The sequence below is a fragment of the Garra rufa genome, chromosome 1 (assembly GCF_049309525.1).
Source record: "Garra rufa chromosome 1, GarRuf1.0, whole genome shotgun sequence".
NCBI lineage: Eukaryota > Metazoa > Chordata > Actinopteri > Cypriniformes > Cyprinidae > Garra > Garra rufa.
In genome coordinates, this window is record NC_133361.1 from 17280614 (window position 1) to 17306009 (window position 25396).

Here is a 25396-nt window from a genome sequence, read left to right on the forward strand (position 1 = left end):
AAATGACAACACAACAAAATTACCAACATTGTGATCAAATTTGAAATTGAAAATACAATTAATATTGTATTATAAAAATAGTAATTTTTTTAAAAAGTAAGCATAAGACAAAAATGACAAACTACAGTTGAAAAAGGTTTTAATTTTAATTTGATTACGTTTTTAAATATATATATATATATATATATATATATATTTATTTATTCCTTCATTTGAATAACATAACTGATTTCAGAGGGTTTTGAAAATTAAAAAAAAACTTTTAATAGGTTGTAATGCATTTGTATTGTATTAATTTGTCATTGCTAAAATTATAACAACTTTTATTGTTAATGTAATTCAACCATTTTTTTAAATAAATAATAATTAAATTCTATTTTCATAATTAATTAATTAGACATGCTGTTTGATTACTAAAAATTAATTTAACCATTAAAATGAAATTTTGAAAATTATAACAGAATCTGGACAAATTACAATATTTATTTTTAATTAAATAAACAATTGGAATTTGGGGGAAAATTACAACTGATTTTAGAGGGGTTTGAAATTTAAAAAAAAAACTTAATAGATTGTAATACATTGTAATTCTAAAACAAATACAAGTTAACTTGAATGTTTTTTTTATTGCTAAAATTTAATTCAACCATTAAATTGCATTTAAAAAACTGTTATTTTTAACCATTAAAATAGAATTTTGAAAATTAAAACAGAATTTAAATATAAAAAAATTTGAACTGATCTCAGAGGGTTTTGAAAAAAAAAAACTTTTAATAGGTTGTAATACATTTGTATTTGTTTTAGAATTATAATTAACTTGAATGTTTTTTTTATTGCAAAAATTTAATTCAACCATTACATAGAATTAAAAAACAGTTATTTTTAATCATTAAAATAGAATTTAAATATTAAAAAATTAGAACTGATCTAAGAGGGTTTTGAAAATTCTAAAAAAAAAAAACTTAATAGGTTGTAATACATTTGTATTTGTTTTAGAATCATAATTTGTCATTGTTCAAATTATAAAAAAAATGTTATTGCAAAAAAAAAGTAAAAATGTTTTTTAAAATATTTAAATTCTAGTTTCATAATTAATTAAAATATTAATTTATTTTTAAATAAATGAAAAAAAAAGAATAAATAGTTGCAATTCGGGGGAAAAACAACTGATTTCAGAGAGTTTTGAAAATTCTAAAAAAAATGTTTTGTTTTTTTTTATTGCTAAAATTAAATTCAGCCATTAAATAGAACTAAAAAACATCAACATGGAATTTTGAAAATTAAAACCGAATCCAGACTAATTCAAATATGTGACCCTGGACCACAAAACCAGTCTTAAGTCGCTGGGGTATATTTGTAGCAATAGCCAAAAATACATTGTATGGGTCAAAATTATTGATTTTTCTTTTATGCCAAAAATCATTAGGAAATTAAGTAAAGATCATGTTCCATGAAGATTTTTTGTAAAATTCCTACTGTAAACCTATCAAAATGTAATTTTTGAATAGTAATATGCATAGTTAAGAACCTAATTTGGACAACTTTAAAGGTGATTTTCTCAGTATTTTGATTTTTTGCACCCTCAGATTCCAGATTTTCAAATAGTTGTATCTCTGTCAAATATTGTCCTATCCTAACAAACCAGACATCAATAGAAAGCTTATTTATTGAGTTTTCATATGATGTATACATCTCAGTTTTGTCAAATTTAACCTTATGACTGGTTTTGTGGTCCAGGGTCACATATGTATTTTTAAATAAATAAGGAGTTGGAATTTAAACTGATTTCAAAGGGTTTTGAAAATTCAAAAATAATTTTTTTTTGTATCTTTTAATTGATTGTAATACATTTATATTTGTTTTAAAATGTAAAATAAAATATAAAAATAAAATATCATTAATTTGCCATTGCTAAAATTCTAACAATTTTTATTGCTCAAATTTAATTCAACCATACAAATAAAAGTTAATTGAGGGGGAAAAAAATGAAAGAAACAGTTGGAATTATAACCGTTGCATGTGTTTGTCCAAACAGAGAGCTGAGTTGAGGTGATTTTCAGTGACATCAACACGTAGAGCTGGAGTTGAGTATTGCGCTCATGTATATCTTTCTGTGTTTGTCTCAGGGAATGGCTCTCCATCAGAAGGTGGCGGGAGAGAGATCAGGATCGGGTTCTGGTCCGGCTCAGTCCTTCCTGGCCCAGCAGAGACAGTGGACACAAGCCCGCAGAGGACTGTCCCGCCTGCAGCCCAGATAAACCCTCAATGCTTTACTTGTCTTTCAGCACTTTCCGTCTGTCTGTCTCTGATCGTCCTGCTGAGAACCGAGAGAGGATGTGTTTTAGCAATGTCTTTTAGATTAGACCCGAGCCTCAGTGTGTAGTTCAGTTTTAGTTTAGCGTCAATGGGTTTAATGAAGTAGATCAAACGTTGATTGTTTTAATGATGATTTTTTTTTTCTTTTAATGCTGTGTTGATCAGGGTTACGGCGCACTTTACACACTCGGTGCCTTCAGCCATCCGTCAGTCGTCTGCTGTACACAAACCAAACTCTGAATGCTGGAAGCCTTTAATTGCGACGAACAAATGAAGTGCTTTTTTAATCATGTTTCCAAATGGGATTAAAGGACAGCTGCTGTTTTAATGACACTAATCGGAGGATTTTCCGCCGGCTGCTGCTTCTTGACCGTTGTTTTGATGTATCGTCACCAAAGTCTGTGGCTGTTATTTATTGAGCTGGAAACACTACTGACTGACTGTGAACACTGTGTTGTGGCCCTCATCAGTCCAGACGCTGGGGTTTATTGGTTTGTTCTTTACTTTCTGAGAGGTTTGTCACTGTGTTGATGTTCATGAGTTGCGTTCGTGTGTTTTCTCACAGTGTTTTGGTGGTTCGGTCTGGACTGATGGGGTCGGTACGGAAATAAATCACTTTAGTCTCACTGTTCTTCTCTTTGCACTACAATAAAAGACATTATTGGTACGAAAATGATCAGTGCTGAGTTTGAGTTTGCTTTAGTGGATAGAAGCCTCGGCTAGTTGTAGAAATTATAAAACCACCCCTGACAATTTTTCTATGAATAAACCACAAATCTATACTTGAAATCAAAATAAAAAAGTATTTTTTTTTTTTTTGTTAGTATGCTTTCTATTCATCCATTTTATTTCTCACCTTCTATAAGTCCTCTGTAAACTCTACAATTTCAATAACTTTTCAAATTCAATTTAAAATTTCAAATTCAAATTTGATCTATGATGTGACATAAAATTTGAATTTGAAAGATAATATTGAAATTGTAGTTTACAGAGGACTTTAAAAAGGTGAGAAATAAAATGGATGAATTCGTCCATATATTTTTTATGAAGTAATAATGTAGATTTGGATAAATAATTAGAAAATAGTGTTTTTTAATTGTACTCTTAGATGTGTTATGTAAATGTTTATTTTAACTATTTATTTATGTTTTAGCTTTTTTAATTAAATCTTTTAATTAAATGTGTATTATTATTATTGTATATTTTAATCAAATGTTATTTATTTTAATCAAATTTAGCTGTATTTGATCTTTTATAGTACTTTATTTATAGTAGAACGGTTATGTGTAATACATTTTATTTAAAACTCATTTTTATTTAAATCATTTTTAATTATTTGAATCAACTCTAGCTAGATGATTTAGTTTAAACTTGAAATTAAAATTTTATCTGTGTATAATATATTTATCAGTGTGGCAAATAAAATTTAAATGTTATAGATAATATTGCAATTGTAGAGTTTACAAAGGACTTGTAGAAGGTGAGAAATAAATCTTTGTGGAAAAACTAATAGATTTGTATAAAATATTGTTTTTTTTACTGTACTGTTAGATGTTATTTAAATGTTTATTTTAATTATTTGTTTTAGCTTTTTTATTTCAATCAAAATGTATATATTTTAATTGTATATTTTAATCAAATGTTATTTCTTTCAATCAAATTTAGCTGTATTTGATCATTTATAGTACTTTTTATTTATAGTAGAACTGTTGTGCAATAAAACTTTATTTTAAGTTTTATTTTATCAATTAATTTATTTAAATCAAATTGCATTTATTTGAATTTATTTAATATTTTTTTTAATTTTTCATCAAATCTAGCTAGATGAGTTTAACCTGATTTTATAATTTATAGTCATGTACTGTTATATGTATAAAATCATTTTATTTAAATCATTTTTTTAATAAAATAAGATTATGTATATTTTATTTAATATTGATATTTATTTTATTTAAATATTTATTTTAATCAAATTTAGTTAGAATAGGTAAATCTTGTTTAATAATTTTTGTATTCTTACATCTTTTTCACTTTCTTTAAACAAATCTTTTCATCTATTAAATGTAAGGACTCAAAAATCTTTGAGATGTTAAGTGAAGTTTTGTCAAAACAGCTTTTCTAAAATTAAATGATACATTAGTGGTTTCTGTGTTAAATAATAATAGTAACAATATAATATATGTATTATAATAAATTGTAAATAAATATAATCAAATTGTATTTATTTGTATTTTTTTATTATTTATTTACAAATGTAGTATTATACAGATTTAGTAATCTTATTTTACCATTTATTTACTTTTACATTTTTTACACAATTAAATTCAAGGACAAAAAATTCTCTGCCTGAGATGTAAAATATTGTCTGAACAATTATTCTAAAATTAAATTATGTATTTTTGGTCTCTATAATATAATATTGTTTAAACTATTTTAATATATTTTATCTAAATCCAATTGTATTTATTTTATTTCATTTTTTATTATTATTTATTGTAATCAGGTTTAGTCAGATTAGTTAGTCAAATCTTATTTTACCATTTATTTATTTTTACATTGTTTTACTCTATTAAATTCAAGGACTAAAAAATCTCTGCCTGTGATGTAAGTAAAATTTTGCTAAACAATTTTTCTAAAATTAAATTATGCATTAGTGGTTTCTAAATTATAATATAATATTACTTAAATCACTTTAACCTATTATCTAAATAAAATTTTATTTAAATCAAATTGTATTTATTTATTTTTATTTATTATTTATTTATTTACAAATTTAGTATTATACAGATTGAGTTAGATTAGTTAGTTCAATCTTATTTTACCATTTATATATTTCTACTAATTTTTTATTTTTTTTACACATTTTTTTACACATTATTTAATTTCTCTAAACAAATCTTTTCGTCTTTTAAATGTGAGGACTAAAAAAAACTACCTGAGATGCACATAAAATTATGCATTAGTGGTTTCTGGAATATAATGTAATATAATAAAATATAATATAATATAATAATATTGTTTAAATCATTATAATCTATTTTATCTACATTTATTTTTAAATAAAATCAAATTGTATTTATTTATTTATTATTTATTTACAAATATAGTATTATACAGATTTAGTTAGATTAGTTAGTTCAATCTTATTTTATCATTTATATATTTTTACATTTTTTACACTTTTTCTCTAAACAAATCTTTTCATCTATTAAATTCGAGGACTTCAAAAATATCTGCCTGAGATGTAAGTAAAATTGTATTTAATTTTATTTTTAATAGTAGCAATTTTACTAAAATGAAATTATGCATTAGTGGTTTCTGTAATAGCATATAATATAATATAATATAATATAATATAGTTTAAATAATTTTAATATATTATCTAAATTTACTTTTATTTGTATATAAGTGTATATTTATTTTAATATTATTTCATTATTTACAAATTTAGTATTATACAGATTTAGTTAGATTAATTAATCTTATTTTACTATTTATATATTTTTACTTTTTTTTTACATTAAATTTGAGGACTAAAAAATTTCTGCCTGACCTGTAAGTAAAATTTTGTCTGAACAATTTTTCTAAAATCAAATGATGTATATTATATATAATATAATCTTAAAATAATAATCTTACCAAATCAGTTTTTTCTTTTTTTCTTTTTTTTCTGTGGTAATTATTACACATTGCGTTATATGTTTTCATGGATAATAAAACTATGAAATAAGTAAAATAAACGACTATAAAAAAATAGTTGTATAAACAATTTTCAAATGCTAGTAAAAAATGCTAGTAAATTTCCCAAGTAACAACATCGCAAGTAACATTAAATTAAACGTGAAATTAAGAAGCAGAAAAAACTAAAACATTAGTTTATTGTAAAATATATAATATTCTTTGTTTTATTTATTCGTCTGTTTTGTTTTAACGGCGCCGCGGTTCTTCCTCCGACCTGCAGGCGGCGGCGGCGCGCCTCTCACGCGCACGAGCACTGACTGCAGATGAAAAGCAGTATGGCGGAGTGTCGCTGAAATACAACAAACCTGTGCGAAAAACTCCGGGATAAAACCCCGAAATCCTGCCGATTCATCGCACAATCCGGCCAATCTGCGATTATAAGCACAAACGGACCCGCGGCTCGATAATCGCGCTCTTCGTGTTTGTTGTTAACGGTGTTTTTGTTTCGTCGCGACATCCCGCGACACTTCACGATCTCAAAACAAGACAAACCAACGCATTTTCTTTTATTTTCTCCTTTATCACGCATTTAAAACACGATTAAGTGTTAATCAAACGCGTGTGTTGCAAACCGTCGCCTCGGTGCGGAAGTTGAATGTAAAGGCTTTATTTATTATTTAACCGAACAGTAAAACAATGGAGAAAAAGCAGCATAAATCCGAGCATAAATCAGACAAACATCGCCGCCATCATCACCACCACCACCATCATCATCATCACCACCAGTCCTCCAGCTCCAGCTCCAGCAGCGGCGGGGAGTCCGGCGGCAGCAGCCCGGCTCACGGTGCGCCCAAAGCGGCCAACGCCTTCGCCAACGACGGCAGCTTCATGGAGCTGTTCAAGAAGAAGATGGAGGAGGAGGAGAAGAGGAAGAGAGAGACCGAGGAGGAGGAGAAGACGAAGAGCTCTGCTGTGGCAGGTCAAGCGGCTCAGGACAAGAAGCCGTTAAGCGTGAGCAGCTTTGTAAGGACGGCAGTGGACGCGCTTTACTTTAGCTTCACATTCATATTCACATGCACACGCACACACTTACATATAGAGAGAGATTCGGGCTCTGTTCGGGTCCCTGCCGCTTCCTAAAGCCCGTGTAACGCTGTCAGTCTGTTCCTGTTTAACTCAGGTGGGCAAGCGGAGAGGAGGAGCACGACTGGCCCTCAAGACCGGGATGGTGGCCAAAAAACAGAAACTCGACTCCGAGGTGAGACCCTTTATTCATTAGTCTTTAATATTAGCATTAGTGTCAATGCAATAGATGTGTTAAGGTAAATATGTATACAATACCAGTCAAAAGTTTTTGGATATTACATTATAAATTTTATATATATATATATAATTTTGCATTTATGTGATCCGAAGTGCAGCAAAAGCTGTATCAAATGCTATATATTTTTACTATATAATATAACTGCTTTGTGTTTGAATATATGTTAAAATGTAATTTATTTCTGCGATCAAAGCTGAATTTTCAGCATCACTACTGCGTTCTTAAGTGTCACATGATCCTTCAGAAGCTGCTCTGATTGGCTGTTCAAGAAACATTTATTATCATCAATATTTAAAACAGTTGAGTATATTTTTTCAGGTTTCTTTAATGAATAGAAAGATCAAAAGATCAGCTTTTATCTGAGATAAAAGGCTTTTGTAACACACTATGCCATTCAAAAGCATTTTTTTATAGAAATTAATACTTTTATTTAGCGAAAATGCTTTAAATTGATCAAAAGTGATGATAAAGATGTTTATAATGTTACAAGAGATGAATGCTGTTCTTCTGAACTTTGTTTTCATCAAAGAAACCTGAAAAAATTCTACTCTGCTGTTTTCAGCATAATGTTTTTATGAGCCGCAAATCTGGAGAATTGATGCTGAAAATTCGGGTTTGAACGCATAAATAAATTACATTTTAACATATGTTCAAATACAAAGCAGTTATTTTAAATAATACAAATATTTAGCCTTTTTTGCAGTTTTTTGCTGTACTTTGGATCAAATAAATGCAGGCTAAAAAAAAAATCTCCATAGCAATATTTCTTTATACATTTTCAAATTTTCCATATGCTTTGTAATACTGTACAAATGTAACATTTTAGTTAAATACCAATTTATGTGATTTGAAATATTTGTAAAGCATATTATTTCATCAGTTGAACAGTATTTAACATTGCAAGAAATTGCTTTTCTTACTTAAAAAAAAAAAAAAAAAATCTTAAACCAAGAAGGATTTTATAGACAAGTAAACATTTTCTTGTTTTTAGGGGAAAAAAAAAATCTAAATTAAGTGCGTTTTTGCTTGAAATAATCTTGTTTTCTGTTTGAAATTTTTGCTTCCCCCATTGGCAGATTATTTAGTTTGTTTCAAGCAAAAACCCACTTAATTTTGACTTGTTTTGTTCTGAAAACAAGACATTTTTTAGAATTTTAGAAAATCCTTCTTGATTTAAGAATTTGTAGATATTTTGGCTGCAAACAAGACAAAAAATCTAAATAAGAAAAGCCTTTTTTTTTTTTTTGCAGTGAAGGACCCATGTCCAAACATTTTCCTTCCCATGATAATTTTCCACTGCCACTACCTTACCTTTAAGACATCTATATGTCAATTTAAGACAAATTTACGTATGCTCTAGTGTTCAGAGTTTTTATTTTTAGCATTTATTTTATCAAAAATACAGTAAAACCAGTGAAATATTATTGTTTTAAAATAACTCTTTTCTATTGCAATGCATGTAAAAAAAATTAATTTATTCCTGAGATCCAAGCTACATTTCCAGCATCATTACTGCAGTCACATGATTTTTCAGAAGTCATTCTAATATTCTAATTTGCTTTTGTTTGTTTTTTAAACACATCTCTGTGTGTGTGTGTGTGTGTGTGTGTGTGTGTGTGTGTGTGTGTGTGGATGCAGGTGGAGGCTGGGAAAGGAGACGCCTGGACTAAATACATGGCAGAAGTAAAAAAGTATAAAGCGCATCAGTGTGGGGACGACGATAAGACCAGGCCGCTGGTCAAATAGACTGAACCGCTTCCTGTGGAGACGGGCCTCACTGCCGTTCACGCCGTCTGTTCTTCTCCTCCAGCTCTTTGTTTCCAGGTTGAGTTTTCTGTGTTTGCCCCATTTGTTGGATTCTGGTTCTTTTGGAGACTTTCTGATTTAGTCCGTGGCATTAGACCCATCTCGCTCACCTTGTCGATATTTTGTACTCGATGTGTTTGGTACTTGAAGATTGAGGATGATGAATTAAACTCACAGTACCACAGTGTTTGTCCTGACTGTGTGATGTTTGAGCCAATCACATCTGATCACGTGTTTCTGAGATTAAAGGTTCATTTGTCCTCTATTTTACACACTTGACCTCAGTTAGGATGCCAGGCTTTGTCTTTACGTACTGCTTTATTAAAAACCATTGCATATTTGTCAAACCGCTTCAAGTAGTTTAATAGTTTTCTTTAACTCCTTAAGATTCTCAATCATATTTGTCAAAGTGTTTTAAAACACTGGACACAAGATTCAACAATTCTCCAGCATTTCAAGATTTTGCTATACTTCAGAAAACCTTAAAGCAGTTTATAAGAAAATTATAAAAAATAATTTAATAATTAAATGCATATGATATAATTTATTAATTATAAACTATATATATATTATAAATAATTATAATTTTGACCCCATTATTTATATTATAATTTTTAATTTATAATATGTGCATTATATTATATATAATAAATATAATAAAATTAAATAAAAATATATATATATTTATAAATGTATATATTATATATAATTATTAATAAAAAGTCATAAAATAAATCATTTGACAAAGAGCTTTAGCTTAAAGCTTTTAAATCAAGTTTAATCTCATTTTTTTAGAGTGGTTAAATCCCTTTAATTATTCACGCAAGTCTTTGACTATGTCCGCTTTTACTTGTATTACTCTGAGATTTTAAGGTTACCTCATTTAATTCTATATGTGTGACCCAGGATATTTGTAGCTATAGCCAAAAATACATTGTCAAAATTATTTTTCTCTTATGCCAAAAATCATTTGGACATTAAGATCATGTTCCATGAAGATTATTTTTTAAATTTCCTACAGTAAATATATCCAAACTTAATTTTTGATTAGTAATATGCATTGCTAAGAACTTAATTTAGACAATTTTTAAGGTGATTTTCTCAATATTTAGATTTTTTATATGTCCTATGTTTAGCATGGGAATCCAAGTCTTTAACAGTGTAAATAACATGCATGAAACGGCATTGGACCCCCCCTTTAAAACAAGACTAAATATTTTGTCATTTTGTGTCTAGTAAATGCATCTTAATTTAAGAAATTTTGACTAGAAACGAGACAATTTTATTTTATTTTTAATAAAAATGGTTAAACTGAAGTAGGTTCAACAAACATTGTATACATTAAGTATAAAACAATGCTTTTCTTAGATTTTTTTTTTGTCTTGTTTCCAGCCAAAATATCTAAAATGCTTGTTCTAAACAAAAACTCACTTGATTTTTTTTCTGAAAACAAGAACATTTTTTCCTCGTCTAGAAAATCTTTCTTTTTAAGAATTTGTAGATGTTTTGGCTGGAAACAAGACAAACAAATCTAAGAAAAGCATTTTTTCATTGTTTTCTACTTAAACTGAAGTAGGTTCAACAAGCATTTGATCAATTATTGTTTTTTTCCAGATTACACTGCTAAAAAAAACCCTTATCTTAGTATTTTTTGTTTCTAGTCAAAATATCTAAAATTTCTTAAATTAAGATGCATTTACTAGATACACTAAATATTTTTGCAGTGAAAACAGAGAAAAAGGTCATTCCTTATTCAAAATTGTTAAAATGTCACGTTTTAGACCAAAAATCGAAATACTTTTTTTGTTTTGTTTTGTTTTTTTGCAGGGTAAGCTGAAAAAAAAAATCAATAATTGATCAAATGTTTGTTGAAACTACTTCAGTTTAAGTATAAAACAATGCTAACACTGAAAAAAATGCCTTTTTTACTTAGATTTTTTGCCAAAATATCTACACATTCTTAAATCAAGGATTTTCTAGACCAGTAAAAATTGTCTTGTTTTCAGAAAAAAAAAAAGGTCAAAATAAGCAAAAAATAATTTTGTTTTGTGTTTGAAATGAGATATTTTTTCTTATCCCATTGGCAGATTATTTTGTTTTTTCTGAGCAAAAACTCAATTTTGACTTGCTTTTTTCTGAAGAAAAAAAAGAAAAAAAAAAAAAGAAAATCATTGTTACTCATTTAGAAAATCCTTCTTTTTAAACATTTTTAGATATTTTGGCTGGAAACAAGTAAAAAAAAACCTAAGTAAGGAAAGCATTTTTTGCAGTGAAAACAGAGGAAAAAGGTCATTTCTTATTCAAAATAGTTCAAATGTCACATTTTAGACCAAAAATCACAGACAGAGAGTGTTTTGACTAAGGCTTCTGCATTTTTATTTTGCTCGTGTCCTGAAACGCAAGTAAACAAATCCTGAAAGTTCAAGTATATTACAATGGCCGCCCCCTGCCCTTCGTCATTTGGTTTTCACGCAAGTCTGAACATTTTAAAGGGGCGTTTGGATGGTGAACAGCACCAGAGACACCGACCCACACCAGAGAGGGAGGAACACCTCATCCATATTCACTCACTCACACATTTAAAAAAATCCTGATTTACAGAAGCTGCGCACTAATTGTCATGCCAACACGCACTCGCAGGTGTTTCCCTCCCCGTCACAGTGATCAGGTCTGTCTGTGTAAACATTGATACATATGTACAACCCACGGACCCTCATTCAAATAACATTATTACACAAAATTCAAATGCGTATAAAAATGGTTCCGTCTCATTGGACGGCCAGCAGATCATGCATAAAAGTGGGCGGAGTCAGTCTCCAATCAGAATTCCGTGACGTCATAAAGTCTTCCTTTTCAAGTCTCCGCCCTGCGTTTGATTGACATCTGCACACACACACATAGAGAGAGAGAAAGAGAGAGAGTGTGTGAGAGTAATGAAGCACTGCGACTCGCCCAAACTCAAGATGAAGAAAGCAGCCAACGCACGCATGCAGGCAGTCGCTCGCTCAGCGTTTACCTGAGAAAGCCAGCTGTAAGTGTGGCGGGAGCCCCTGAGCCCCTGACATGAGACCCTTTAACACATCTGAGGAGAGACGGGACAAAGAGACACACCACACGCATGAGACAAACACCACACTCACAGAGAGTCAATGAGACGTGATGAAGAGCACAAGATGAGGAACAAAACACACACAGATGTGATATCTTATGCATTTGAAGTTCAATGATTTCAAACCTACACACAAACACACACAACATCAGCTAATGAGGGCTCTAATGAGCTTTTAGAGAGAAATATTTAAAAATAAATCTGAATTATGGACATTTTATCCATTTTAAGTGCATCTAAATGACTAACTGTAACTTAAATGCTATTAATAGACTGTTATAATCAGCTGATACAATAATAATCAGTTTGATCTGGTTTTGCTTCTGAATATTTGTTTAATTCCTGATACACATTTGTCACTTAAAGACCGCTAATGCACATTTATACTTTTTATATGAAAAAGTTTTGAACATTAGGATTTTTAAAAGACATTTTTTAAAACATATTCACAATATTACTGTTTTTGCTGTATTTTGGATCAAATAAATGCAGGCCAGGTGAGTAGAAGAGTCTTAAAAAAAAAAAAAAAAACATTAAAAATCTTACTGTTCAAAAACTTTTGACTGGTAGTGTACAGCAAAAACAGTACAATTTTGAAATATTTGTATTATTTAAAATAACTTTTCTATTTGAACATATTCGTTCACCAAGCCTGCAGTTTTTTGATCCAAAGTACAGCAAAAACAGTAAAATTGTGAAATATTTTTACTATTTAAAATAACTGCTTTCTATTTGAATATATTTTAAAATGTATTTTTTTCCTGTGATGAAAAGCTGAATTTTCTGCATCATTACTCCAGTCTTCAGTGTCACATGATCCTTCAGAAATCATTCTAATATGCTGATTTTCTGCTCAAAAACATTTATTATTATTATTATTGTTGAAAACAGCTGAGTGGAATTTTTTCAGGTTTCTTTAAAGAATAGAAAGTTCAGAACAGCATTTATCTGAAATAGTCTTTAAAAAATAATAATAAACAAAATAATAATAAAGAGAAAAGAGTTCATTTAAATAGCAAAATATTTTCACAATATTACAGCTTTTTTAAACATTAAAAATCTGACAGTTCAAAAACATTTGACTGGTAGTGTACATTATGTAAATGAATATAAACAACTTACAAATTAAATGATCTAATAATATTTACGTATAATTTAACTATAATTTTTTATATGTATTATGCAATCTCAGAGCTTCAAGAGTTATTTTCATGGCAAACTCAAAGTATTAGACACTATAATGATCATAATAACAATAAAACTTCAATAAATAAAGAAATAATTTACTATATTTCAACAATATTTTCTCACAATAATTCTATGAGCTTCAATAAGCTTTTTCAGTTTGCTATTTGATTGAAAGTCTAAAACAAATTCGAGTAGAAGTATTATTATTATTATTATTTTAAATGTCCATTAATGACATTTTAAATAGATGTTGCCTAATATCATTAAAAGCAAAAAATCTGATTTATAGTTGTATAGTTATAGTTATTATTCTTCGCCTTTCAACAAATACACAAAAATCTGACTCTGGACCACAAAACCAGTCATAAGGGTAAATTTTTTGAAAGTGAGATTTATACAACATCTAAAAACTTTCCATTGATGTCTGGTTCGTTAGGATAGGACAATATTATAGGCTGAGATGCAACCGTTTAAAAATCTAGAACCTGAGGGTGCAAAAAATCGAAATATTGAGAAAATCACCTTTAAATCTGTCCAAATGAAGTTCCTAGCAATGCATATTACTAATCAAAAATTAAGTTTTGATGTATTTAGGTCTTCCTGGGACATGATCTTTACTTAATACCCTAATGATTTTTGGCATAAAAGAAAAATTGATCATTTTAACCCATACGATGTATTGTTGGCTATTGCTACAAATATACCCGTGCTACTTAAGACTGGTTTTGTGGTCCACGGTCACATATATTAAGTCCACCAATAAACGCTTATGACACAAATGCGTATCAGGAAGATGTTGGGGAACTTAAAAATGTAAACAGTGTAAGATAATGTTGAATTCACCTTTCCAAGACTTAAACAAGAATTATAAACGGTCCAATATTTATGGATCACATGGACTCACTCTGGGGAAGGTTGAACCCTGAGCTGCTGGGATTGGTGGAGACGCCGGTGGTGGCGGTGGAAACCACAGAGGAAGGAAGATTCAGCAGGTTTGGAAACTGGAACGGGAGAGAGACGGGAACCAGACCTCCCAACATCCCGTAACCCAGCGGCAGAGACGGACCGGCCGAGCCCAGCAGAGCTGCAGATGAGGACGACACCTGCAGACCACAAACAAAAACATCCACCATCATCATCCTTATCATCACACTGTTACGGCCTTTCAACACTGAGCACGAAAAAGAGAAATTAAACTGGAATGAACAGATTCCTATGGATGCTTCCAGATAGCCCGCAAACATTCGTGCACTGAAAAAGCGAATGTTTTTTTTAACAGACTAATCTTTTCAGTTTCGCGAAGCAAAAACACAGCCGTCCAATAAGATTTGAGCATTACGTCACATGCCCGGAGCTGCTGCTGTTGCACAAAAGGGCGAGAGTGGTGGCACTGCTTCAAAATCCAGTGTAAACAAACACAGAAGAGGAGTATTACAAGAGAGAAAAGGATGCACTCTTGTTATCATCGCATCGGAGAACAGATGGATATTCTCACAGGTTCTTAATATAATTTCTATTGATTCTCCACTGAATTATGGAGAATAATGTCTGTTTTCTTCCATGTGTGCAAGTATTATATGAGTCAGAGCGCGTTCATTCTCTAGATCTTCCGTATTTATATAAAAAAAAAAAAATGATTGAAATATTTTTCTACTGTTCTATACATGACACATGAAAGCAAACAGACACATGATTATGTTAAGTGGGTTTTCAGCAAATACATACATAATTATATACATTTTTAAATGCGGCATGATGCTATTTTTTCTTCTATTTATATTTTAAGATGTTTTCTTGTAAGCGTTATAGATAGTTTTTGTTTCTCAAGTAGAATCAAACTTTATTTGTGAAGTTAATGCTTTACATTGAGCAGCAGATGATGTTAAATCTATATACAAGATAAATATCTGAGGAAAAATGTGTGCAGGCGTGAATTAGCAGAAGGCGAACAATCAGTTCACGATCGATGTGAAAGCACCATTCGCTGTTTTTGCATCGCGCTCAGTGTGAAAAGGCCTTTAGAGCCAAAAACACACAGTAGATATTTATAAAGGCCTCCTTATGTGTTAAAGCAACACATGCCTATGAAGTCAGATGGTTTTATTTGTGGTAAAAAAATATTGACAAATAATAACGTAAGTAATAAAACCACAACATTTTAGAAGTGGCTTGTATTTTAAGGAATACTTAGAGTTGTTTTAGCTGTGTTGTGAAACAAAACAAAAAAAAAAATTATTTATATATATATATATATATATATATATATATATATATATATATATATATATATTCTATCAACAAAACAAAGATGTAAAGCTGCCTAAATTAAAAAGTAGTGCTATCAAAAGTGTTTTAACACAGGCGATTATTTTTTCCAGATTAATGTTAGAAATATCTGTGTCACGTTCAGCCGTGGCAGCTCTTAGAGTAATAGCAGCCAAAAAAAAAAAAAAAAAAAAAAGAGGAAATCAATAACTTTTGTTGCTGTGAGAATTCATCTGTATTTAATTTAGCATTTAGTGTTCGATAACTTTGTTCAATTTCTGTTAAAAATGGGCTTATGTGAAGATTGTTTTAAATTCACTTTAATTAGAAATTATTTTGTTATATAAATCTAATGTTGGATGGCTGTAGCCAATGGTTAAATTTTAAGGGGGAAAATAAAATTTTATAGAGACATCAGTACTATTGTATCAGTGATACTCGCCTTCAGTCATAAAAAAAAATGCTATTAAACAAATATTAAAATATACGGTCTTTATGTTGTTTCTACATTGATTTGAAGATTGAATGTGAAATTGTTGCAAAATAAAAGTATATTTAACAACTTTAATGTAAGGTGGGATTAATTGGCGCTGGAGACCAAACGGTTCCTGGTGGTTTTACACCAAAGTCTTCAAATTAATTCTTAATTCTTTTGCGGTTAACATGTCTTTTCTTCTCCACCTGTTTTTTTCTGACCCTGCTGACCCAATGAGCATTTTGTTCAATGGTCATGCCTTAACTTTACAAATTCTAGTATTGCATTAGTAAAGCATCCTTCTCATGGGAACTTAATAATTTTTGACTCAAAAATCTCATTTTTGGCTCATTTTTATCTGTAAAAGAAAACTGTAAAATTATGCACACCTGGAAATACGCAGTTTTTCATGGACAATTTTACTTGTTTAATGATTAAATACAAAGTTAGTAGTAGTTATTTAGATTGATGTGGCTTCAAATTGGTAAATGTGCTTGAAAAAAAATATGACCAAAATATTAACGTGTTACCAAATAATTTTAACAAATTGCAGTAATCGTTTTTAAAGATTTACTATTCATTCAAAAACACACCTGTGAGAGTGGAGACGCCGTGGCGGAGGACACAGATGTGATTGTCTTTACCCCCTGACTGGCTCCGCCCACTTGTCTGTGTCGCTGAGTGTGATTGGCTGTCCCCGCGACTGGCGACACACTGGTGGCCGTTTGCTTGGCGACAGATGCGGTTGTCGTTGCGAGTCCAGAGATGTTGTTTCCCTGAGACGAATTCTTCTGCCCCACGTAACCTCCAGCAACGAACCCTGTGTGAAAGGCCGGGCTCTTAGAGGCGTGCTGGTGCATGCTGGGTATCGTGGGCGGTCTGGTGACGACAGGCGAGGCAGTGGGCGTGAGCTTAATGATGGGCGAGCTGGGGTTGTGTGGCGATTTGGTGAGCGTGGCCTGCATGGGCGTGATGAAGCCGGGTTTGGGCGACTCGTGGTTTTTGACTTGCGGCGTCACATGGAAAGACTGCGCGGATTTGACGTTTAAAAGCGCCGGCGAGGAAGCGGCGGGAAGCGTGCGTGAATGCACCGGCGACGAGCTGTTATTGCTGGTTTTGATGAGGCCTGTCGGCATGGCGACCACCGTTTTTCCCGCCAGAATCTTCTGAGGGGCGTGAAGAGGCGACGCCGTCGGAGGAGGGCGGGGCTTCGCCTGAGACACACCCATTTTTGTGGGCGGAGTCACAGCTGGTCTCTGAGCGGGAATAACTGAGTGTCTTTGAACCGACGACAAGACGCTCACGCCTTTAACGACTGGAGACGCAGACGAGGATAGGATGCTGGGAGGTGGAGCAGGAGGAGGCGGGGTGCTAGTGCTCTTTTTGGCCAGGTGTGGAGACGCGTGCAGCGATTGGGGCGGTTTGGCCACTTCAACAGTCGGCGGGCTGTCGGATTGGACCAGGTCTTTCGCAGCACTGCTCAGCATTGCCAGAGCGTGAGAGATTGAGTCCAGAGATGGGGCCGTTAGATCCTCGTCTAGAGAGTCCGATAGGCAGATGGGCTCCGGCGGGGACAGCGTTCGCTGGACAGACGCTTGAGGTGCTGCGTCCACTGAGACGGCTTGACGCTGGACGGTTGAAGGCGGTGTGGAGTCCACTGAGATGGATGGTCGCTGGAGTGCACCGCTGTCCTGAGGTTTGGGCTTCGCTTTCGGAGTTGGTATCACCCTTTTCTTTACTCTGACAACAGAAAGGTGCAGTTTAATTACAAGATGAACGTGAAACACCATCAGCTTGGTTTATTTTTTAACTAACAGTAGGTGCAGTAGTAATTTTTTTAATGCAATGCCAGCATCTAAGGCTATCTTTCATTTGAAATGTGACAATATTCAACAAGAGAAACAATTAAATGTTAAAGAAACTAAATATATGTATATATACACGCTGCCAATCAAAAAGTTTTGAATCCAAAGTGCAGCAAAAACAGTAAAATATTTTTACCATTTTAAATAACTTTTTTTATATGCATATTCCTGTGATCAAAACTGAATTTAACGTAATTACTGCAGTCTTCTGTGTCACATCATCCTCCAGAAATCATTCTAATATTCTGGTTTGTTGCTCAAAAACATGTATTATTGGGGGGTGGATACTTTTGTTTAACAAGGGTGCTTTAAATTGATCAAAAGTGATAAGACATTTATGATGTAACAAAAGATTTAGATTTTCAGATAAACTTTATATTCATCAAATAAACATGAAAAAAAAAAAATACTCAGCTGTTTTCAACATAATAATAATTATAGTAATAATAAAATGTTTTTTGACCAGCAAATCATGTGACTGGAGTAATGATGCCAATTTTTACCAAAAAGCTAAAAATCCTTAAAATCAAAGGAATAAATTACTTTTCAAAATATATTCAAATAGAAAAAGTTACTTTAAATAGTAAAAATATATGTACTTTTTTTTATCACAGTTTTTTTGCTGTATCTTGGATCAAACAAATGCAGACTTTTTTTTATAAAAAAAACATTTAAAATATTTTGACTGGTAGTAGTGTATACTGGCAACTGAAGCTGAAAACAATAAACCAACCAATATTTAGGTTCACAAATTAATAATTTCTTTTTTAGTGAACTGTATGAACCAGTTCACCTAGTCAGACTGAAGCGTCTGAAATGGTTCAATGCTCAAGCAACACAGATCTAGAAATTAATCAATCACAACTCACTGTCAGACATCTGACAGTCACTCAAACTCGAAACGAGCCAAAATAACAGCACATCTGACCCTATTATGAATGAACTGATTCAGCGCTACAGATTTTCCAAAATTACTGAACTGAGGAAAGCATTTGACTTGGACGATACGTCAACAAACTATTGGAACCAGGTTGTGGAAAAGAATCAAATCTCTTTGTTACCCGAGGCTCTGGATTACAATTAATAACGTAAATAATAATTAAGTTTATCGCACAGAGTGATCATTTCTATTCGTAAGACCACAATATATCGTCAGGAGCCACAGGTATTCATTTTGTCTTGTCTGTATGCTTTTTTGACTCTTAAAGTGACAGCACCCATTGACTTGCATTTAATGACAAAGCCACCACGTATTTTTCTGATGAAAAAAAAGCCCCATATTTCTTGGATGATATGAGGGTGAGTAAATCAACAGTGAATTTTCATTTTTGGGCAAACCATCCCATTAACATAGCACTCGCTTGTTTGTGTTGTGCTTAAAACTAAAAATATCCAAGGGCAAAATACTCACGTATTTCCTGTGAGGTGACTGTGAGCCATACGGCTCTCTTTAAACAACATCCTGAGAATCAGACAGAAAGAGAAAGATGTTTAGAGATTCTGTACATCTCAACATTATTTACCAGCACAGATGTCAGCAATATTTTGGTGCTGAAACCCACCTGGCCTGCATCCATCCTTTGGGCCAGAGCGGTTTGACCTCCGTCTCCATGAAGACCTTTAGGTAATCTTCAGCTGAGAGTGAACTCTGACCCTCCAGCTCATAACAGCCCAGCTTCACCTGAACCAGATTACACAACAGAGACCTGTGCAAACAAACACACAGATGCATCTCACATCAGTTTTACTTAACCACTAGATGACTAAAATGAGACAAAACAAGCCTTAAGAGCAGCACAAAAAAAAAAAACTAAAGATGACATTAGGTCTCTCAACAACAACGTGCATGTCTTTTATTTTAACGTCTAATTATAATTTATTATGACTGTCAGCTTCACACATCCTTGAACAGTTGGTTTGACTCAAGATGATCCCTGAGGATGATCTTGAGTCTCACATTACTGACTATTCCTGATTTTTTACCTGAGTTTGTCATCCCACATAAATTTCTTCCTGGGTCCCATCACTCTCTTCCCAGGCTTCTCATCATCGTCATCCTCTGAGCCGTTTCTGTCGCCGTCCTCCGTGTGCTGCCTGTCAAACAAGTTATCAAATAAGCCAAAAATCAAGATATTTATTTTAATTCTTTTTTTTTGTCTCTGAAGAACCAGGATTTCCACAGTCTTGGAAAACCTGGATATATGAGAAGCCTTATTTACAAAAAAAATTCTAAACCTGAAAAAAAATCACGCAAATTAAAAAATAATTTAATTGATCTAATTTCTATATTTCAATTATTTGTTTTTATAATATATTTTCCTAGTTATGCCAAGCTCTAAAATATTTTATTATTTGGTAGAAATTGTAAATAAAAATATCTATTTTGAGTACAAAGGAAAAAATAAAATAATAAAGAAATAAAAAATAAATATTAATTATTTTCTTAATTTTTCCTCTTTTCTGTCTTGCATCTGCTACATGCATAAATATATATAACGTAAAATCACAAACAACTTCAAAAATAAGATTTCCAAACCTGGAGAAGTCATGCAATTGTATAAAATCTTAAAAAAAAAATGAATGTGCATTTTCATAATTAATTCATTTTAATTTATTTATTTCTATAGAAAAAATCTACTTATGCCAAAATGCTTTTTTCCTGGTAGAAATTGCAAATAAAAATGTATTTTAAGTACAAAAATATATATAAAAATAAAATAATAAAAATAATAATAGCAATAATAATTAATTAACTAATAATTAAGTGACAATCTTCATAATTCAATTCCATATTTCTTAAATTCTATATTTTCATAGTTAATTTTCTGGTTATGCCAAGCTTGACAATATTTTAACAGGTAGAAATTGTCAAAATATTGAATATTGATATGAATTCTTTTTAAAGACGTTAAAAAGTTTAGAGAATATGTATTGGTCAAACAAAGAACGAGATCTCAAAAAAAATACTGAGCTCTTAAAACTTCTGCAAACCTGAAATGATTAAATCCTGGTTATTTTAAATTGTATTTTGAGTGCAGGCTCTTACTTGGCGACTTTGGCCATGCAGTCCATGTTGTATCGTGCGATCTGCTCCGGCATGACGCTGCACACGGCCAGCTTGAGCTTGTGCAGCGGTGTCCGCAGCCGGTCGTCCTGAATGTTCAGACTGAGCTTCTTCAGCCGCTTCAGCAGAGCCTCTTTATTGCACGGCACAAAGGCCTCCAGATGACAGTAGACGGCCGATCGCACCGTCGCAGGCTGTTCCTGCACCTGCAGCTCGATACTACAGACACACAGAGAACCAATGAGATGATAAACACCAAAAAGAAACACTCTGGAAATGAAAACAGTCAAATGCACTCACTCCAGGAGGATGTTGTTCATGTCCAGCGTGAAAAACTTCTTCCTGCCCTCCATATCGAACTGACGAGACGCCTGGGAGGAAAACACACATTTAATGCCAGCTCTGTTTGCATTATGTTTGTAAATGTAAATTGCAGCATTTCAAACCTGCCTGCTGAAATGGCTCCCTGTGTTAATAGACAGCATAGTTTTGTAGTAATAAAACCTCATTGGCTGATTTACTGACACTATTTGACCCTGTTATGCTTCTTTCTAACCTCTCCCTGCTCCTGCTCTCACTGATCTCTGTCTATTTTGTCTCTCTATCATGATCGTCTGCTTGTCCTACACCTCTCTCTACCTCGTCTCCTCCTCTCTCTGCTTCACAATCTGCCTGGAAAGAAAAGATGAGACACACACTGCAAGTACACATTTATGAAAATACTGAAGACCAATAATGAAATCTAACAGTCAATATTGATTAGTCAGGAGAGAAAGATACTGAAATTCTGCCAAAAAAAAAAACAAAACAAAAAAAAAACGAAATAATAAAAATCTGATAATTAACAGTAGGGCTGCATAATTAATCAGAATAAAACTGATGTGGAAAAAAAGTATTAATCACAAAGACTGCAATTTAATTAAACAAACAATTTATTTGAAATGACTATTATAGTACTCTAAAGTACTCGTTTTTTCTTTTTTTTCTTTTTTTTATATATATTAATATATTATACATTATACAATAATTATACATTAGAATTCAAACATAGTTCAAACATTATATTATAATTATTATTATGAATTTACTATAATAACATAACATGATTATCATCAAAACAATGATACTATAATAATAATAATTATTATTATTATTATTATTATCATTATTATCATCATCATGTTTTGCTTGATTTGCTTAACATTTTTTGCAATAATAATTATACATATAAGTAAATGATTATACAATGATTTACTTATATTTACCCATCTGTAACATATTGTAAAACATTATAATTATTAAATGATAATAGTAATTATTATTATTCAAAATTAGTAATATTTGACTACATATATTTTATAGTCATACTGACATTTAACATTTGAAAAATTGTGCACCCATACAAAATAAATAAATCTGAAATATTGCAATTAAATTTTTTGCTTTAAAAAATAATTACAAAAAAATAATAATCATCATCATGTTATTCATAAAAAATTATTACTAAAAATGTGCTTAAAGCCATACTGATATAAAAACAACCATTTTTGCTTATTTAAAAAAATATATATTCATTTTTATTAATAAATTATTATTATTAAAAAAACTTAAATAGTAAAAATTTGCTTTATATTTTTAACAATAATAGCATAACAAATTTATAACCTTTTAATATAATAATATACAATACAAAATAATTCTAATAATTCACTACTACTACTACTACTACTACTACTATTATTATTAAATATAATATTATAAATATATTATCATACATTAATTAATTAATAATTGTTATTCTTAAACACATTGTCATGCCTATATAATCACAACATTTTTGGAAATGTGCAGCCATATAACAAAATGTAGTTTTTATTTATTTATTCATTATTACTTACTACTAGGGGTGTAACGATATGCCTAGGTCACGATACGGTACGTATCCCGATATTGGGTTCGCGATACGATACGTATCACGATATTTTGAGCAAAAATTAAAACATGAAACTGAAAATCAAACAACAGATTTATTACAAAAAAAAAATTTAATTTCAATAGCTTTCTTAGTTTTACATACAAGGTCACATTTTAAGGTTTAATAAAAACCTTCTGTATTAAAATTAACAACTGACTAGGTCTGTCTGTCACTGATTTTTTATTTTTTTTTATTTAACATGATAGTGATAAAATTGTCAAGATGTCAAATTCTTTAATCCTGCTTGCGATGCAAGATTCTATGTGTGTGCGAAACAGAGTCCTACCCAACGGGTGAACCGCTATAACTGACGTAACGGTGGAATAATATTTATCTGTCAGGTGCAGTGCGGGTGACATGCACGGGTATTTGCTCTTTGGACTCAATCCGGTACACGCTGACGCTGCTATCAAACGGTCACGTGCCTGTGTTCGCGCTCTGTCTGAAGACTGTTTAAAAGCCCTTTCACATGGGATGCGTCAAGCGGTGGAATCTCTGCGCGGCTGCCGCTTTCTTTCATAGTGAAAGTGTTTTGCGGTCGAGTTGGTGTTCGCGACGCGGTCTCGGGGTAAACGTATTGCAAACAAAGTCTCATTTTACTTTACAAAAACAAAATAAATGAAACGTAATGAAAATACTATATGTGTTATTTGCTATTTGTCATTTTATGGGACAATGACTAGCGTGGTTTTCATGTCAGACACAGTTTACTATGACATTTTACACATAATTGTATTTTTACTGCGCAGGCTATAGGCTATACTACACGCATTTTCTGGATTTTTTTCCTTATTAATAGCCTTTCTCCGTATTTTATGGATCATACAGCTCCGAAATGTTGCCATACTGCTGACTTAAATGAGGAGGGAGGGTCCGCAATCTCTGGGTTGGTTGCCATGTTTCCTCACGTTCTTCTTCAACTAGTTCAACTTTTGCAGGCAGGCGTCACATGATCGGAGAGGTAGTCACAGTAGGGGTGGGCGGTACACCAGTGTCATAGTCAGCACCGGTGTGACATTGCGCCACGACATGGATTTTCTAATACCGTCAATACCGTTAATAAATCAATTATGTGCCTCGAACGGCTGCATTTACATCAACAATAGCTCATTCTAAATAATAAGGCATTAGATTTTCTTCAAACATTCAGTTGTGGTCTGAATACCTGTCCTTATACTATATATCTTTGTTGTAAATACAAAAGTAAAACATATTCGTATCAGCTTTGCAGGTGGTAGGTAAAAGGGGGGTGGCCATTAAACGACTGGCGAAACATCGTGAAGAAAGGTCGGGCCTGTAGCCTATACCAGGGGCGGAGTGGCAATCGGGACGACCGGGACTTTTCCCGGCGGCCGGCCGAAGGATTTACACAGCGGATCACAAATAGAGCGGGCGCGAGGCGAACGCAACCAGCCTGTTTACTTTTACTTTCGATTTTGCGATAACGCACACTCTGTGTAAAGGGAGCAGCACATCTTTTAATGTTAATAGATATTTGTCAGTGAGTACAAGATTGCAGCAAATCCTCCAGTCTATTTGTGTCAACTCTCTTTACTTTCGACCCGTGATCATTCAAATATAAAGGTCATTGTACACTGAGTCCGATTTTCGTATGCGTTTTTTTTTTTTTTTTAGTTTTCTCATATTCGCCATCCGTATCAAAATGCTTATTATGGATGCGAAAATGCAGAAAATCAAACACGATCCGATTTTTTTATGACGGACGAAAGTTTCAGAGGCAGTGTGTAAACTCGATTAACATAACCTGTATTTTTTTTTTTACGTGCAAAATCTCGGACGAAAATGTCATACTCACGTGTGCAATGACATTAACTCCAGCAGCTCGTGTTGGATGCAGTGTTGCCAAGTCTGCGTTTTTCCACACAGAATTGGTCTACTTTTAAACTGTTGCCATGGTTTGATTTCCCCCAGTTATTTAAAGGTTTTAAATATTGCAGAAATTAAATTTCAATAAAAAAAATTTTTGTTTTGTTGTACACCGTTAAGTGAGATCTTTTTGATAAGGATACCTACCATTTACTCATTATTTTATAAAAATATTAACTTTATTCACATACTAAAGGACAGGACAGGCTACTCCTCCAAAATGTACCAAAAAAAGTAATTCCGTGATATTATACCTTCACCGTTCAAAATTTTTTAAATACAGTGATATTAAATTTTAGGTCATATCTCCCACCCCTAAGTCACGGTGTGTCACGATTCTCCCTTATTACACCGTGACACAGGATCGTGGATCTGAGTGTCGCGATTTCGGTTTCATATCGCGTATCGTTACAGCCCTACTTACTACTATTTTTATATTAT

The 25396-nt window shown here is 32.0% G+C and overlaps 2 protein-coding genes across 2 annotated transcripts; one reads left to right on the forward strand and one right to left on the reverse strand.

Moving 5' to 3' along the window:
* Positions 1-6307: 6307 nt before the first annotated feature.
* Positions 6308-9311, forward strand: trir (telomerase RNA component interacting RNase). Its single transcript, XM_073848159.1, has 3 exons — positions 6308-7020; positions 7178-7255; positions 8960-9311. Exons 1-3 carry the CDS (start codon positions 6694-6696, stop codon positions 9065-9067), a joined length of 513 nt encoding a protein of 170 aa, XP_073704260.1. The 5' UTR covers positions 6308-6693; the 3' UTR covers positions 9068-9311.
* A 2149-nt stretch (positions 9312-11460) lies between these two features.
* Positions 11461-23966, reverse strand: ubn2b (ubinuclein 2b). The gene is made up of 11 exons (XM_073824640.1): positions 23923-23966; positions 21733-21790; positions 21394-21464; positions 21076-21312; positions 20013-20123; positions 19592-19735; positions 19441-19491; positions 16758-17904; positions 14329-14527; positions 12144-12209; positions 11461-12010 (listed from the first exon to the last, which is right to left on the reverse strand). Exons 1-11 carry the CDS (start codon positions 23964-23966, stop codon positions 11964-11966), a joined length of 2175 nt encoding a protein of 724 aa, XP_073680741.1. The 3' UTR covers positions 11461-11963.
* Positions 23967-25396: the final 1430 nt, after the last annotated feature.